We start from the raw sequence: 16,481 nt of genomic DNA on the forward strand, positions 1-16,481 counted from the left end.
ATCAGCCACGGTGAAATACGTGAAGTGCTTTGCAAATCACGGAGCCCCATCTGGGCACAAAGGGGTGACTCACTGATTATTTGGGTAGCACCAAGGGATCCCCAGATCACCTGGCCACCCCTCCCATATTTGGCCATCCAGACTCCAGCCAATCTATGGCGCCGCAGCCACCCTAACATTACATATGCATGACTGACCTCCTGGCTTCTCCGCTCAGAGCACCAGCTGTAGGAGCAGGAGGGAGTGCAGTCCTGCTTCTGAGAACTGAGCAGAGCAACTCTGCTGCTCTGGTTCGGAAGCCTCTGTTAGAACAGACCCCCGCCTGCAGCTTCCCGACCCCCTGCCTGCTGCTAGTGATCACTGGCAGGCAGCAGGCAAGCTCCCATGAAACCCTCAAAGACATCCCAGAGCTATAGAAGCATCCGGAGAAATGCCAGCCAGCGCTACCTCTACCAGGAGTCTCTGCTGCTCAGGTGAGCCGGTCCCATCCATCAGCTGGACAGCGCAGGCAGGTGTGTGAGGCAGGGGAGCATGGGTCACCTGAGCTTTGCTTGGGTCTGACCAGAGGATGGAGAATGGGGTTCCGTTCGGGAATGAACTCAGAAACTCGTTTCTCCAAGGTTCTTGTACAACTGGGGTGGCAACCTCAGCAATGCACAGAGAGAGTGATGACGCTACCTGCTGCTTCTTGACTAGGGGAGCATAATCCAAAAGGCTGTAGCCCACCCTGCCTTGGTGCTGGCCAGACTCATATGCCTGCTTTATCTGTTCTCTCTCTGGTCACTCAGTCAGTGGTGTCGGGAGAGAGCATGTAATACATTTGTTACAATAAATAGGGTGTCTGTTGGAAAATGCATCAGGCTAATTAGAAGTAGAAAAGTGCTATTAGAATTTGTTAAATATTTGTAAAACCTCATTAATTTGGAGAGATTGAGGAAGATTCTCCTTTGAGTAATTAAAAGCAATTTGAATTAAAGAATAACAAAGGACCTATTTTCTCTTACTTCCAAGTGCATTATTGCCCTAATAATTGTAGCAGAGTACTCTTACTTCCTCCTGAAAACTTGTGTAAGGATTAGTATATTAATTATTACTGAGGATAAACATTGTTCCATGTAGAAAACTATTCTAGAGAGTAAAGATGTCCCAGAAATATTTTTTCTACGTACATTTGCTTGGCTGATTTCTTCTTCATAGGCGGTATTAATAAAAACTGCTGCCTGGTTCTACTTCAGTTATTTCACAGGAATGGAAGTGAGAGTGTGGGGAGGGGGTATCTGGGTAGAAGAGTTTGATTTTTATTAATTTTACCTTCAGAGTTGGGGGACAAAGAGGAGTGGTGCCTCTAAAAGTAGCTCTGCTTTTTTTTTTCAATGAAACTGCAAAAGAAATTGTTTTGCCACCAAAGAGGCTGCTATCCAGAAATCATAAATAAGCACCTTCTTTTCTTCTTTTGCGACATCCTCTGATAATATCTTTCATCTTGAGAAACCGTTTTCTTGCACTAAGCCACTGACACAAAAATCCAATAAACGTGTTTCAGTGGGCTGCCAAGTTCTCTCTCTACTTCCCCGGATCCACTCCCAAGCCCTTGAAACACACACGCTTCATACAGATGACCCTAGGGCCCTGGGGAAATGAGATGCTGAACTTGCCTGGGACAAGAAGAGCCTTGCTGGAAGCAGTCATCCACTAATCAGATTTCCCCCTCAATGCCCTGATCCCTTCAGCAGCTTGGATGACAGCTTCAATGCTGACGAAGCTGGGGACAGTAACGATCCAGAACAAATCTTCCAGAACATACAGTTCCAGAAAGATCTCATGGCAAACATTCGATGCAGACCTTGGCCCATGGGACAGAAGCTGAGGGCACTGAGGTAAGAGCCTCAACATCAATGATTGCTTATTGCAAGGATACTTTGCACTAACCCTTCCCTGCCCATGAAAATGAGGGAAAAGACTCACGTGAGACTGGCCAGTCAATTGCTCTTGACCTGACTTAGAGAATTCACAAAGATGTCTGAGGGGGCAGCTGGTTGCCCAGACAGAGCCTCAAAGGTAGCCAGTTCCTGTGTGTGTGTGTTGGTGAATGTGTGTCTGTTTTGGGTGTGTGTATTGGCAAAGAATTTTTGGTCTTCTATCTCAGTCCCACTTTAATGCTGTCTCTAGATTTTAACACTGTCCCTAGAGGTAAACAGGATAACCAAACTCATGAGGGACAGGTGTGTAAACCAGAATGAAAAGAGGTGCTCATTTTAGCTGCTCAGGTATTCCCTCCCGCTGGAGAAAAAAATCCTATGGAAGCCAATTGTTATGACTCTTAGAATCATATTGGAGAGGCTGTCAGGCTAATAGTCAAGTGCTAAAGATTTGTAGACAGAGTGCCTGAATTTAAATATTATCTCCATCACTCACTAGCCATGTGATATTGGCTACTTTTCTCAATTTCTAGAAATGCCAGTTCCCCTCTCTTTAAAGCTGAACTGATGGTGAGAAATAGCACCTATTTCCTGCAGCAGTGTTTCCAAAATTGTGAAATGTTAAGCTTTCAGGTTGCCATAATGAACTCCAGATCCCTAGTTGCCCGCAGATGTTCTGAATCAGACACTGCAGGAGATAGCTCCAGAACTACATATTTTAAACAAGCACCAGGTTTATTTGTTTGCCTAGTAGAATTTGAGGCCCACTTATAGCAGTTTGTTGAAGGATTACATGAATGCCCGGCACCGTGTCTGTTATATGGTAGTCACCCACAAAGGGTGAGTGCTGATGGCTGCTGATGCCTGGTGTCACAGCGAGGGGAGCTGGTAGATGGGTTTTAATGCCAAGAGCCACCGAGCTACCAAGGCCTGTGAGTGGACCTTCCTGGCAAAGCGGACGCTGCACCAGATCGTCAGGGTGCCCACTGTGTGGACAAGACTAGAACCACTGTCATATCTTGCTCTTTAGTATCCTCTTTAGATGCCAAGCAGATATCCCTTTCTCCCTGTATCCACCATCTATTAGGCTTGACTCTTCCTCATCAAATCACATCTTAATTAGATTTCCATTCCAGGCCCTCCTCATCCAGTCTGACCAGGGGGACAGCCTATCCCTCAAGTGACTCTGACAGACAGCTAAGCTCAGCCGTAATTTTCACTGTCATGAGTTTCCAATTAATTCTCCTTTATCTTCCTTCCATGTTTGGTGTCCATTTATTTGAGTAAGGATGGCATTATCTCCATTTTTTAGATGAGAAAACTGACACTCAGAGATGTCAAGTCACTTCCCTAAGGACACACAGCTTCTGAGGGCTGGAATTGCACCTTAAACCTGGGCTTTCTGACCCCAATTCTAGTGTTCTATTCTATTAAAACATAGGCACTCTATCAAAGTAATCACTGGACAATTAAACTAAGGAAAAGGTATATGTGATCTTGGAATTTTAAAAAACTTTTAAAAAAATTAAACAGATGATGGTTAATGGTTATCAGAACAGCAGGAAGTGAAGCCCTTTTCAACCCTGAGACAGAAGCAGAGCAAATGATGACTTCTCCATCAAGGCACTTGAGTGAAAAAAGAGCAAGCCGGGCCATGCACCATGGTGTGGGCCCGCCACTCAGCCGGAGCACTAGGATGGCCGGCACCACGTCGGGCCACAGGTCAGGCTCTCAGAGGGCAGCTCACCCGCTGAGGACCTCCATTTGTCATCCCCTTGCCACACACCTCTCCTCTCTGTCACCTTGAGAAGTTACTGGAGCAATGCCTCACTAATTGGACCTACTGGGGCCCATCCTGGTGCCTCTGTGGAAGGCTCCAAAAGCACTGAACACTGACTGCTTTGGAATCAAGGAAGCGTTACTGGTCACTGATGAAAGAAGGGAGCTGCAGCCCTGAGTCTGGAGCAAAAATCAGCCATCTGGGAGGATACAGCATGCACTTGTTTCTCCTGTTGGGAAGCAAGCGGCCAGCACTGGTGGAATCAGCAATGGTCTCTGACCAGTCCTAGGTTAAGTCCACCCCTCTAAGCTACCTCTGTGCCCACTCACCCCTCTATCATAACACTTACCACACCCCAACTCCCATGGTTATTGTCTCTTTAGGTCTCCTTCATCCCAACTGGGCAGTGAACTCTTCTAGGGCAGAGACTCTGTTTTATGTACCTCTGTAGTCCACGATGCTTAATCCAAAATAGGTGTGCAGAAAATGTTTGCAGAAAAAAAGATATAAATAAATAAATAAAATAATTGTTTGACTTCCATGGTGTGCCTTTATTTCTTAGATGCTCTCAGCATGCAGCTCCAGTGAAGATGGGCCCCATCTTCCTCACCCTCGCCTGCATTTCTAGTTCTAACCAGAATGAAGCCAATGCACTGGCTGGGTCATGAAGATGGGACTATTGCAATAAGGGCAGAAAGGTCCAAAACCCAGCTCTCTGGTTAGGTCATGTTTTGAGGTGACTACCCTGTCTGAGGAAAAGCAGCTAATCTGTTCCTTGTGTTTCCCAAGGAAGGACTCTGACCCAGTGAGTGTGGGTAGGAGGCCGCTTGGGATGCACAGGCAAGATTTCCTGACAAGTAAACCTGTCAAACTCACAAATTCGACTGATTCAGAAGAACTAAGTTCTTCACCACGTAGTGTAATCAAGCAGAGGTTGGCCAACCATTGGGTCAGGAGTATTTCTGGGCTGAGGTAGAATAGGATGTAGTGAGGAGGGCATCCATGTCTTATGAGATTTGGGCTTCAGTCTGTCCCATGGGACTAACATTTAGTTTCCAATCCTGTTTTTCATGTAAGTGTGCATTTAACCATCTGTCCCAATGAATTCAAGCCATTTTCAAGTGTTAACCATTTAGGTAGAGACATCAGGTCAACTCAGTAAAATGATCAGTTATTGGGTCACTAGTTTGTTTGGGCTGAGTCAGGTTGTTCATGGCTGTGTAGACATCATTTCCTTGCTCACATCAACCAAAGCAGATTCTCCAAAGCTAGATTTGGCTTTTGCCTCCAAAGAATTGGCTGCAGCAGGAAGGCCGCTGAGATGAGGAGAGGAGGTCAGACACTAGCACCTGAAACCAGGATTTCCAAAGCTAATGATTCCCAGCCAACAATCAGAATCAGGGAAGGGCTTTCAGAAATTTAGTTGCAACTAATTTTGGTATTAATTCATCATCTGATATCAATTCATCTATTTAGATGTTAAAGAAAAAAAATTAAAGAAGTTTTCTGGTTACCAAAAGTCAGAAGAAGAAATATCTGCAGCACTCCACCGTTCCATGCCATCTTGTCCTACTTGCTTGGCTGCCTGCTCCTGTTGCATTTTCACACATTTTGCAGAAATTGGAAGTGTCATAAACTTGTGTTCATAATTGTTTCTTCTGCCAGACGAGCAAAGGAGATTGTGCTGAAGTTTGAAGGGAGGCTGACCAGGACCCGAGGCTACCAAGCCGCAGGAGCAGAGGTAAAAAGCACACACAGGGGCATTCACCCCTCTTCCTGCAGCCTGCAGGGCAGGAGCTTGCACTTGGCATTGCACTTGTCGTTATACACAGTTGTGAGCATCAGATCCGCACTAAGAGCTGCAGAGCAGTCTGGTGAGGTGAAAGTCTGCATTTCCCAAGGCTTGGGTGGGGTCCCAGATGCTGTCATTTACCAAATGTGTGTCCCTGGGCAAAAGTAATTTAGCAGGGAAAGGATTTTCCCCTTCAGAGAATGATCTAGCATCTTTCCTGACTTAATCCCACCCAGACATGTAAGTTCTAGTCACTGTATCCTGTGATGAGAAAGTAACAGGCATTCTCAAGTGCTCATTTTGTAATACAGTGCTAAGGTCTTTGTTATTTCTCTCCACTTAGCAATTTAAAGCTGGAATTTTTGAAATTATCTGTTTATGAAGACATTGCAATAATTTCCATACATGTTTAGAAAATAAGAAAAAAAATGACTTCTCCTACTTCCCAATTTGGCATCTTTTAAAAATAGCACATTTCAATCGTTGCAAAATATAATTTTCACATTGCAGCAATTACAGTGTACAGACGTTTTTGTCTTGCTTTTTTTCCACTTAACACTGTAACATAAGGATTTTTCCATGTTGAAGTAGTTTTTATACTTTTCATTTTCCATGACTGTGTAATATTCCATCAGATAAATGTATGTTACTTTCATTAGTCATTCACCTACTGATGAATATTTAAATTGTTTCTAATTTTTCATTATTATTAACAATCCTGCAAAGTTTGTCTCTGCACAAGTAGCTTTTCCTATCTTTTTAAATTCTTTATTATAAGAAAAATATCAGAACTGTGACCATTGTAGAAAAGGGTATGGTCCAATTTTTGTTACTTGAGGAATATTAATAAATTATTTTCTAATACCTTTTATAATTTATATTGCCATCCACAATGGAAGAATTTACTGGTCTCATAATAACTTCACCAATGTTATTTTTTAAAAGTTATCATTTTAATAGACAAAAATTGACAGACTCTTTTTTGAATCTTTCACCAATGTTTATATATTTTTTAAAAGTTATTATTTTAACAGACAGAAATTGACAGACTCTTTTGAGAATCTCTAAAACCAAAATAAAGGTTAAATTAAAGCTAGTCGTAAATTTTAGCTGTCCGAAAAAAAAGATAAAATATCAATGATCACCAAGGTTCTGCCTTAGCATTCTTTTTTCTTACTTTTCACAGACTCTTCCTGAAAACTTGAATCCAAAATTTTGTCCTGACCAAAATTACCCAGAACATCTTATATCTGTCGCACTATGATGGAGTTAATGGAATAAATATAAGCATATATGCTGCCAAGCCCTTTCCTTGTTTTCTCTAAGTATTCTCTAAGTATTTCTCTAGATTTTAACTGCCATAGGGAAATATTTGTGAAATATAAGTTCTTTCACTTGGGTTCAGGAAACCTGTAACATGTGCATTACACTATATAACATAATATATGATCATACATTATATAGCTTATAAAACAATGAAAAAAGTATAGGGACTTTTAGTAACAGTAAACACTATATGGATTAAATGTGTAGTTTGATAATGGGCTGAGTTTTTAGAATGAGGCAGGTAACCCAAATTTTCAGCCTTACCTAGAGATTGCCCCAAAGTTTTCAGCCAGCACCTAATGAACATAGCCGCCCTACTCCTTGCAATGTTACCAGTGGCCCAGCAGAAAGCAGTTCCCTCCAGCTCAGTTTAATCCATGTGCCATGCCTTGTGCTGGGACGAACTTCCTTCTACGAGAGACTCACAGCTGAGAGCCGCGGCAAAATGCCAAAGAGAAGTCATCCTTCCACCATGTTCTCCTAACACTTTGATTCTCCCCACCCCCACTCAGGACAGCATTTCTCCACTTTTTAATATTTGGAAACACATTTTTTTTTGCACTGGAAATTTTGATATGGACTCCTGGGGACCAGGATCCACTCCCTCCTCAAAGAAGAGAAGACAGACATCTAGCCACTCTGCATGCTATCTGCAGCCAAATGGGTTCTGTCTCTATTTAGTCTTTGGTTTATATTATAAAAATAATAACTTTGTTCTCCAAACAATAACTTTTTCCTGATAGAGCTACCTCTTCCCCCATGACTCCCTCCACTGAGAATCTGGCACACACCCTCATGGCCTGCCCCTCCATCTTCCCTTGGAAATCACTGTTACAGAGCCCAAAGCATCCGGGAGCCCTCCCCTACATTTCCTACCTGCATTCTCTTTTCATATAGGTTTCTGCTTGACTCTAGCAGGAAACTACCTTGCTGCAGACAGTCTACCTTTAGCGCCAGCACATGTCTATATTGATTAAGAAGTCAAGGTAGGTGTGAGGGCTCACATTGACAGAAACACTGCCTGTCCTCGGCACACAGAACAATAACCAGCAGTGATCAAGTTGCCTAGTGCTTCCCTGCCCCGGGTAAATGACTTTAAAGGTGATGGGGTTTTATTATTGGTTCTTACGATTCCTTGTAGCTTTAAAATCCCATATCCTTTGTCCGGAGAGCCCTCATGGCATGATTTGGCAAGAACCCTTCTTTTGTGTAGGAGCTAAAGCACCTGCCCACGATGGCAGATAGGCCAATGGCCCTAACAGGTCCTCCTTCTGTGATCCATGATCCCCCGTATTCCAGTCTCCTGCACACAAGAGCCAGGGAAATCTGTGAAAGAGTAACAGTAACCATAAACCAGTTATACCACCCTATACTTTGTCATTACATTTAGAATTAAATCCAGACTCCTTCCCATGGCCCACCTGATCTGGCCACTGCCTATATACTGGATCCTATCTCCTTCCCCTCTCCTCTAACCTGTTCTGTAAAATGTGCAGCTCTGGCCAACCACAGACTTGTACTGGCTGTTCTCTCCTCCCCAGTACTTCCTTTTCCAAGTTACGTATTTTTAAATTATAGATTCCTTTTTATCAAGTCTCAGCTCACATATTCATAGACCTTTCCTGGACACCGTGTTTAAAACAGCCTTCTCTCCCAGTCCTGATGGACCGTGTCCCAGCTGCACTCTCTCTGGTAGAATGCAAGCTCCACACCAGCTGGCATCTTACATGTCTGGTTCACTATTTGCACAGAATAGGTCTCAATGCATCCTATGAATGAAGGCTTTTTTTTTGTAAATTACAAACTATTTTATTTTAATAGTTTATTTTTCATAAATGATAATGCATGGTTTTAGAATGTATTTATTCCAGGTAATCTTGTCAGCTTTTCCAGAGAGGAAAGAATGAACTTATTCTTAGTTACCAAAATGGAATAACCCATGCCCCAAATTAGGACCTGTTTCTTTCAAGTTTGTTTTTTCTGTTTTGTTTTGCTTCTGTTTTGCTCTTAAAATCTGAGATCATTCCAAAGTTTCAAGGTTTTTGCCATGGTGATTTGCTGCATATTATCAGAGAAGCATGTGATTTTTTCCCATGCCTTATCAAATCTTGGACAACAACAAATCACCTTTTCCAGTCACATTTACCTCTAAGAAGAGCCAGAAGCTCCTTTAGGCAAATCTAGCATAGATCCTCATTACCAGGTGTGCATTAGGCATCATCCAGTCCAGTGCTTTCTAAACTGAGTTCTGGGGCTCTGGTTTCTCAAACAAGCATTGGAGGTCTTGGGGAAGAGGCTTTGCATCTCCTATATGCCAAAGCTGCACTGTTTGGGTCTGTTGCATGCATCAAAGTTGTCATACAATTTTAAATGTAAAAAGCACTCTGAATGCCACTGATTGAGTCCTACCTTTCCTTGTAAAGATGAGAAAACCAAATTCCAAGGAAAGAAAATTATTTCCCCAAGGCTACTGTTTTAGTCTGCTAAAGCTGAAATGCAATATACCAAAAATGGGCTGGCTTTAAATAACCTAATCAAAAGGTCCCACACAAAATATTTCTATACCCACAGGAATGGATTCACTTTAAGAACATGATCTTTTCTGGAGTGCAGTTTCAAGCCATCACACTCCACCCTCTGGACCCCAAAAAGAAATATTCTTTCCATATGCAAAATACATTCATTACATCACAATATCCCAAAAGCCTTAAATCATTTCAGTAACAACATTAAGTACTTAGTCTTATCAAAATTAATTACAAGTGTGGTCTGTCCTGGGGCACAATTCCCCTCCAGTTGTGGACCTGTGAAACTTAGAACAAGTTATCTGCTTCCAATATACAAAGGAAGGATAGTCATAGAGTAAACATTCCCATTTCCGTAGGGAGAAATTGGAAGGAAAACAGGTCCCAAACAGTTCCAAAATCCTGCCTTAGATTTCAAGGTCTGAGAGTTATCTATAGAATGACGTTCTGTTCTCTGGGCTTGATGAAGCGGCTGCCCCACCCTTTCCAAGTGCTTGCTCAGTGACCCTGCTCTCCCTAAACAGTGGGGTGAAGACTCCAATATCACTAAGTATTGTGGTGGTGGCCAGACTCTCCCCAATCCCCAGGGAATGTGCTCCAAACTCTCTGAAGCCTGGGGCAGCAGCACTCTTCCTGGACAATGGGATGGCCAAGCTTTTCACAATTCCCCAGGCATCTGAAAACCCTGGGGTTGTAACGCTCTTCCTGAACAACAAGGTGGAAGGCCTGCCCTCTGCAAGTTCTCAGGGAAATGCACCCTTTCCTTGTGCATGGGTGGGTCCACTCTCCTGGACCGAGGTTTCTTGGCTCCAGACCTCAGCTTCCATGGTTTTGCCTTTGAGGTAGTTTTTCCTTCAAACTGTCCCTTTTAGTCCTGGGTGGCAGTGGTTCCGATCATACAGATCTCTCAAAAACCTTGTTGGTTTCAAATGCAATACACAGGGGTCCCAACTATTAGACAATAGGACTTTCCACAAATCCTTTCTGGATAACTCCATCTCCAGTCCTAGCTTGTACTGAAATGGCTGGCTATTCCATGTTCCGTTGAATCCTCACATGGGGCACTATTCTCTCGGGACTCACTTTCCAGAAGCTCAGAATGTTCCAAACCATCAATTTCTGGTTTCTTTGTACCCAGGAGTTCAGTTCTCAGCTTATCCCTTTCCTCTCACATTTTTCTACAAGCTGAAAGGAAAAGCCAGGCTGCACTTTCCACATTTAGTTTGGAAATATTCTCAGCTAAATCTCCAAGCTCATCTCTTTCAAATTTCATGTTCCATCTGACATCAGGACCCAGTTTTACCAAATTCTCTGCCACTTTAAAACAAAGATTGCCTTTCTTCCAATTGGCAAGGACACATTCATCATTTCTAGGGCTCACCAGAAGTACTTTTGTGTCCATATTTCTACTAACTGTGTCTTCAAAGCAATCTAGGTCTTTTCTATGAAGCATCTCACAATTCTCCCAGAATCTTCCCCTTATCCATTTATAAACCTGTTCCAGCATTTTTGGTATTTGCAATCCCAGCACCCCATTTTTCTGGTACCAAAATCTAGTTTAGTTTGCTAAAGCTGCCAAAATGCAATATACCAGAAATGGGCTGGCTTTAAATAACTTTATCATAAAAATAGGTCTACACCCACAGGAACAGATTAGCTGTAAGAACATGATTTTTTCTGGGGTAGATAAAACTTCGAACCATCATAGACACATAGTAAGAATGACATGGAACTGGAGCTAGGGCTCACATCATCCACCCAGTGCTTCTCACACTTTAGTACTTTGCAATGAGCCAGAGACTCAAATATTTTCCAACTTCATTTCCTCCACAAAGGACATTTGAGCATCCCCTCCTCCAGAAAATTAAGTGGCTAAAAGATCAGGAAACTTTAGTCTTCCTCTCTCTATTATAGGAGATAAGCCAAGTGAACAAAATTTAGGTACTACAAGGCAATATGACAAATATTATAAGAAAGACCAAAAATAATTGCTAGAGATGTTTATATGTGGAAGAATTTATTTCTGGCTACAGAAAATGTGTGCAGTTTTCATGGGAGGAGCAACATTTAGGTTGAGTCTTGAATAATGAGTATATGTTGAACGATTCCAAGTACCGATGAAATGCAAATAGATTTTCATTTACAGGCAGCCATTCTGGCCTTAGCAGACACATCTGGAATATTATTACACATATCTGCTTCAGGAACATGAGCCATCTTACAGCCCAGAATGCTGTAATTACATTTGCAACCCTTCTTTCCACATCAATATCATTTGCTCCCAACACAAACCCAGCTTGTTTGTGAGTTAAAACAAACAACCAGCCAATTTAATTGGAGAGCAGGGCCAGTATCAAGACACATTTTGCTTTATTTTCCTATGAGAAGTGTCAGTTTCCTAGATGCTAAAACAAAGACCATACAATGAGTGGGGTTAACAACAGGAATTTATAGCATCACAGTTTCAGAGGCTAGAAGGTCACAGTTTCAGAGGCTGAAAGGCACAAGACAAATCTCCAGACCTCATCTCTGGTAGCTCAGCTTGGAGAGAGGCTAGAAGGTGAGCTATGCTGCTGGGCGTGAGGCACAAGGTAGGATGGGGCTCATAGTCAAGGTAGGTGCTAGACTTCTCACCCTTAAACAGGGATGTGAATGTAAGCACCTGGGGAGTTTAACAGGTGGATCCCTGTCCCCACCCCCCGAGCTTCCTTAAGTCTATGGTGGGGCCAAGTGGGGGTATTTGGACACCATTCCTCAGGTAATTTCTGGCAGCTTGGATGGAAGGAATAAGGCAAGCTGCAACCCTAGAGAATATGAACCTCCTTACCAAGAACCATAGCTCAGAGCCCAAAGCAGGTGTCCACTCACCTGGTCAGGAGCCCAGAGAAGACAAGGGGCTACTTTGGTCCTAGAGGTGCTTACAGTCCTCTGAAGCTGTAATTGAAGGTATGAGAGGGTGTGTCCAAGAGCCCCACCTCCGTTTAGGACCCCTGGCACCACCCAGTCATTGCCATTGTTGTGAAGGTGAATTTGTATAATCCTGCTTCCTCCTTTCTAGCTCTGGCGGAAATTTGCTCGTCTTGCCTGTAACTTTGTGGTCATCTTCATTCCCTGGGAAATGAGGATAAAGAAAATCGAGAGTAAGTATTTATACTTGGAAGAAGGGAAGGCAGGATACAGGATTAGAAGCCAGTCAGCAGTGAGGCCAGGAAAAGTGTGTCTGTGCCCTGATCTTACACATGTGCATCAGGAGTGCATGCACACACGTGCTCAACCAGGCTTGACACGGGGCAAAGGAGATGGAAAACCCGGCATCTGCCCACCACCTCCCACAAGGGGAAACGCCCGAATCTCCCCTTCCACACTCTGCTGCTGTCAGTTCATTCATTCAGCCAGACACAGCGGAAACCTGAAGGAACAAGTGAAAATCCGCATATGGGAAAAAGGATAAGACGCACAGCTGCAAAATAAAAATGCAAAAATCTGTTTCTTAGCATGAATGTAACCGTTTAGAAAATACATCCTAAAGAAATAAGCATTTATAATACCCCTTAAAAATTTAGTCACATTTATCACACACACACACACACACACACACACACACACAATGAAGAATAAATTTAATAAGTACAAAGCGAAGAAAACTGAAAAAATTGGACCACAGGGTATAAAGAAGTTTTGTGGAGAGACTTGGGAAAATTCATATGTAGAAGATGTTGATTTTCCTAAAATCAATTGACAAATTTAATGCAATTCCAATTAAAATCCCAATGTACTGGACAAAAGGATCAGAAAACTCATATGGAAGAAAAACACCCAACAAACTAACCAAAATAGATTTTAAAAGGAAAAATGCAAATGAGCTTATACAACCAAAATATTAAAATACATTATAAAAGCTACAACAGTTGAAGCAGTTTAGCAAAAGTGCAGGAATTGACAAATCAAAGAAATAAGCAAAAACTCCAGAAACAGATGATAGTATATACAGATCTTTAGCATATGATAATTATTAGGGCCAGGCCAAATGACTCCATAACTTGTGCCAGAACAATTGTTTTATTCATATTAAAGAGTTAATTTACATCTCTCACTTAAAATTGCACTAAATATTTAAGTAGAAAATAGAAAGCCATTGAAGAATTTTTAAAAAAATATGGATGTTGTGGTCTCAGATTGGAGAGAGACCTGCTTAATTTTTAAATTGGAGGAAATTAGCAAAGAAAGTACCATTATATTTAATTACATAAAAACAAGCTTGTGTGTGTGTGTGTGTGTATATACATATATATATATATATATATATATATATATATATATATATATATATATAAAATAAAAAAGCTAAAAGATGACAAACAGAACCCATGTTTTCAACACAAAGTGAATTAAGCACTTTCATACACAGCTAGTCAGGATATAAACAGGGACAAGGTTTCAAGAGGAAATTTACAATACATTCTCAAAGTCTTAAAAATGTGCACACCCTTTGATACAGGCCTTCCATTTCTTAACGACCAGAGAAAACAGCAACACAACAAAACCAATGAACAAGCTACAGTGAATGCTGATCCCCTTTTCTTGGCTGGCACACCTGCTGCTTGGCTGCCCTGAGCACTGGCCGCTTAGGATGCAGAGCTGCTCCTTTCTCTAGAGCATGCCCTTGGCCGACCTTGCCCTGAGATGTTAGCTTCACATGGCCTTCCTCTCTGCCCCCACCCCATCCCTTAGACAGCTTGGAGCCAATGACCAACAGACAGAGAGGCGTTAAAAGCCAACCCCCTTGCTCAAATTGGGGCCAACCCTGCAGTGCAATTCACGTTCCAGAGATCCCCATGGAATCAGGCTGAACTGGGCTCTGGGTGAGAGCACATCCTAAATTAGTTCCTTCCCCAGGCCTACCCTGCTTACTTCACCCCCTTTCCTCTGAGAACACTTCCTCAATAAATCATGTGTAGCTGAATCTCTTTCTTAGACTCTGTTTCTGGGGAACCTGACCTGAGACAGAAATTAATTACAGAGTTATTTTACCCTAGTGAAAAGCAGGCAACTCCTAAATGTCAAGAAGTGGAGGATATGTTAAATAAATTATGGAAAATTCACTTGATGGAACACTGAAATTTATATTATACAAGAATATTTTGGGCATGAGAAAACGTCTGTAATATGTTGATAACTGAAGATGCATATTGTAGAGTAATTCCAATTTTATGTGAAAAAATATACATACAGAATTACAATGGGGGTTATATATTAAAAGTTTAACAGGAGATAATTCTAGTAGAATTTTAATTTAGTGATCTTGAAATAGGTGGTTTATATATTTTTTGCCTTCATTGTGCTGTTTTGTGTTTTCTTATTTGTTATAACAAATATAACTTAAATTTTAAGTAAAAAGTCAATAGATGTTATTTTTTTTAACATGGTTCAAATTCCCTTGCTCCAGAAAGTTACCTACATCCTTATCTAACTTCTTTGCTCCCTTCTTTTCACATCTATAGATAAAAATTTGTTTTTAATACACTTTTTTATTTTGAAATAATTTTAAATGTATAGAAACCTTGCAAAGAGAGTTTCCACATACGTTTCATCCCATTTCCCCCAATGTTAACACCTAGAAATTTATTTTTTATCTTGAAGTTAAGGTAAAAGGGCACTTTAAAAATCTTCGGAATTCTCAAAACTATAAAAAATAGAAAAGAAATATATCAAATTCTCAAAAGAATTTGAATTCTTAGCAAACACGAAACGTAAATTTGATAAAAACATTTCAGATGGATGTCATTAGGGAAATTATCAAATAGTTTAGGCAATCTAAGAACTTTTTTCTGTATATGTAACTGGTAGAGGTTAACAGGCATTTTGAGCCCCTTGAATTACCATTTTCTGTGACCACCCTGATTGGTCCAATAATGGAATATTTTTACTCTATATCCTGCTGATATAAGAAAAAATATGGTGTTGCTTTAAGGAGAACTTCTTGCACTGTGAGGATTTGATATAAATTGTTCTCATTATCTTATCTTCCCTTAGGCCATTTTGGATCTGGCGTTGCCTCCTATTTCATATTCTTGAGATGGTTATTTGGAATTAATATTGTACTCACCATAATGACAGGTGCTTTTATTGTCATTCCAGAGGTAAGGACTGTTTGAGGAGAGAAAAAAGTACTGTTCATTAAAAATGGGGCAGGGGGAGTGGGGGCACTACAGCAGTAGCAACAACTGCTGTCATCCTAGTAGGACGGATAATATTTGTGTTAAGACAGGGGTCGGTAAACGTTTCCTGTAAAGTACCAAATAGGAAATATTTTAGACTTTGCGAGACATACATCCCTGCCACTGTAGCACAAAAGCAGCCATAGACAATACGTAATCCAAGGATCATGACTCTGTCCCAATACAACTTTAATTACAGACCCTGACATTGAATTTCATATCATTTTTTATGACACAAATATTCTTCTTTTGATTTTTTTGTCACCATTTAAAACATAAAAACCAGCCTTAGCTCTTGGGCCATACAAAAAGAGGGGACAGACTGGATATGGCCTACAGGCCATAGTTGCTGACATTGCGTTAAAATAAAACCCATTTCTCAATTAAACTCCCTCCTCGCAAAGTAAATGAGGCCACTCCCCCCGAGTAACCACAATAGTCCACTCAGAGAAGCCAGGCCCAGCCCAGCCCAGACACTCCCAGGCAGGCGCTGAGCAGGAAGGCCCATGTGGAGGGCAAGCCAGCTGCCGGCCTGGGCTCCTGGGAACCAGATCTCCCCTTCCCCTGTGCCGTGTACTGTGCCTCCTAGGACAAGAGCAGAAGTGGCAGATTGTAGGAATCCACTACTTCCATCTCCCAGGCAGACCCATTCACAAAACGTCAGAAGGAGTTCAGGAAAGTGGACTCAGATGTACTTTTTACCAAAAGGTATCAACTTCATAAGAGTAGCTTCTTCAATTAGCTGTCTACAGACTAACCCAGCCTGGGGGCCATGGGAAGTGAGGCCAGCACTGGACCTGAAGGGTAGGATGAGAAGAATTCATCATTTAAGAAGACTGAGTATGTAGCTGTGTCTGTTGCAGAGTGGACAGGTGGGATCCAAAGAAAGCAGGGTGTATACAGGAAAACATGGATAATTCT

At 41.7% G+C, this 16,481-nt stretch overlaps 1 protein-coding gene across 1 annotated transcript in view; it reads left to right on the forward strand.

Annotated features, from left to right (window-relative positions):
• Window positions 1-269: 269 nt before the first annotated feature.
• Window positions 270-16,481, forward strand: part of TMC3 (transmembrane channel like 3) — a 46,231-nt gene continuing 30,019 nt past the window's right edge. The window contains exons 1-5 of the mRNA XM_037835354.1: window positions 270-473; window positions 1,731-1,877; window positions 5,365-5,440; window positions 12,401-12,482; window positions 15,376-15,482. Coding sequence (XP_037691282.1) covers window positions 385-473; window positions 1,731-1,877; window positions 5,365-5,440; window positions 12,401-12,482; window positions 15,376-15,482 — 501 coding nt within the window. The 5' untranslated portion in view covers window positions 270-384. The remainder of the gene's footprint in view (window positions 474-1,730; window positions 1,878-5,364; window positions 5,441-12,400; window positions 12,483-15,375; window positions 15,483-16,481) is intronic.

Source organism: Choloepus didactylus, chromosome 4 (genome assembly GCF_015220235.1).
Source record: "Choloepus didactylus isolate mChoDid1 chromosome 4, mChoDid1.pri, whole genome shotgun sequence".
NCBI classification, from domain to species: Eukaryota; Metazoa; Chordata; class Mammalia; order Pilosa; family Megalonychidae; genus Choloepus; species Choloepus didactylus.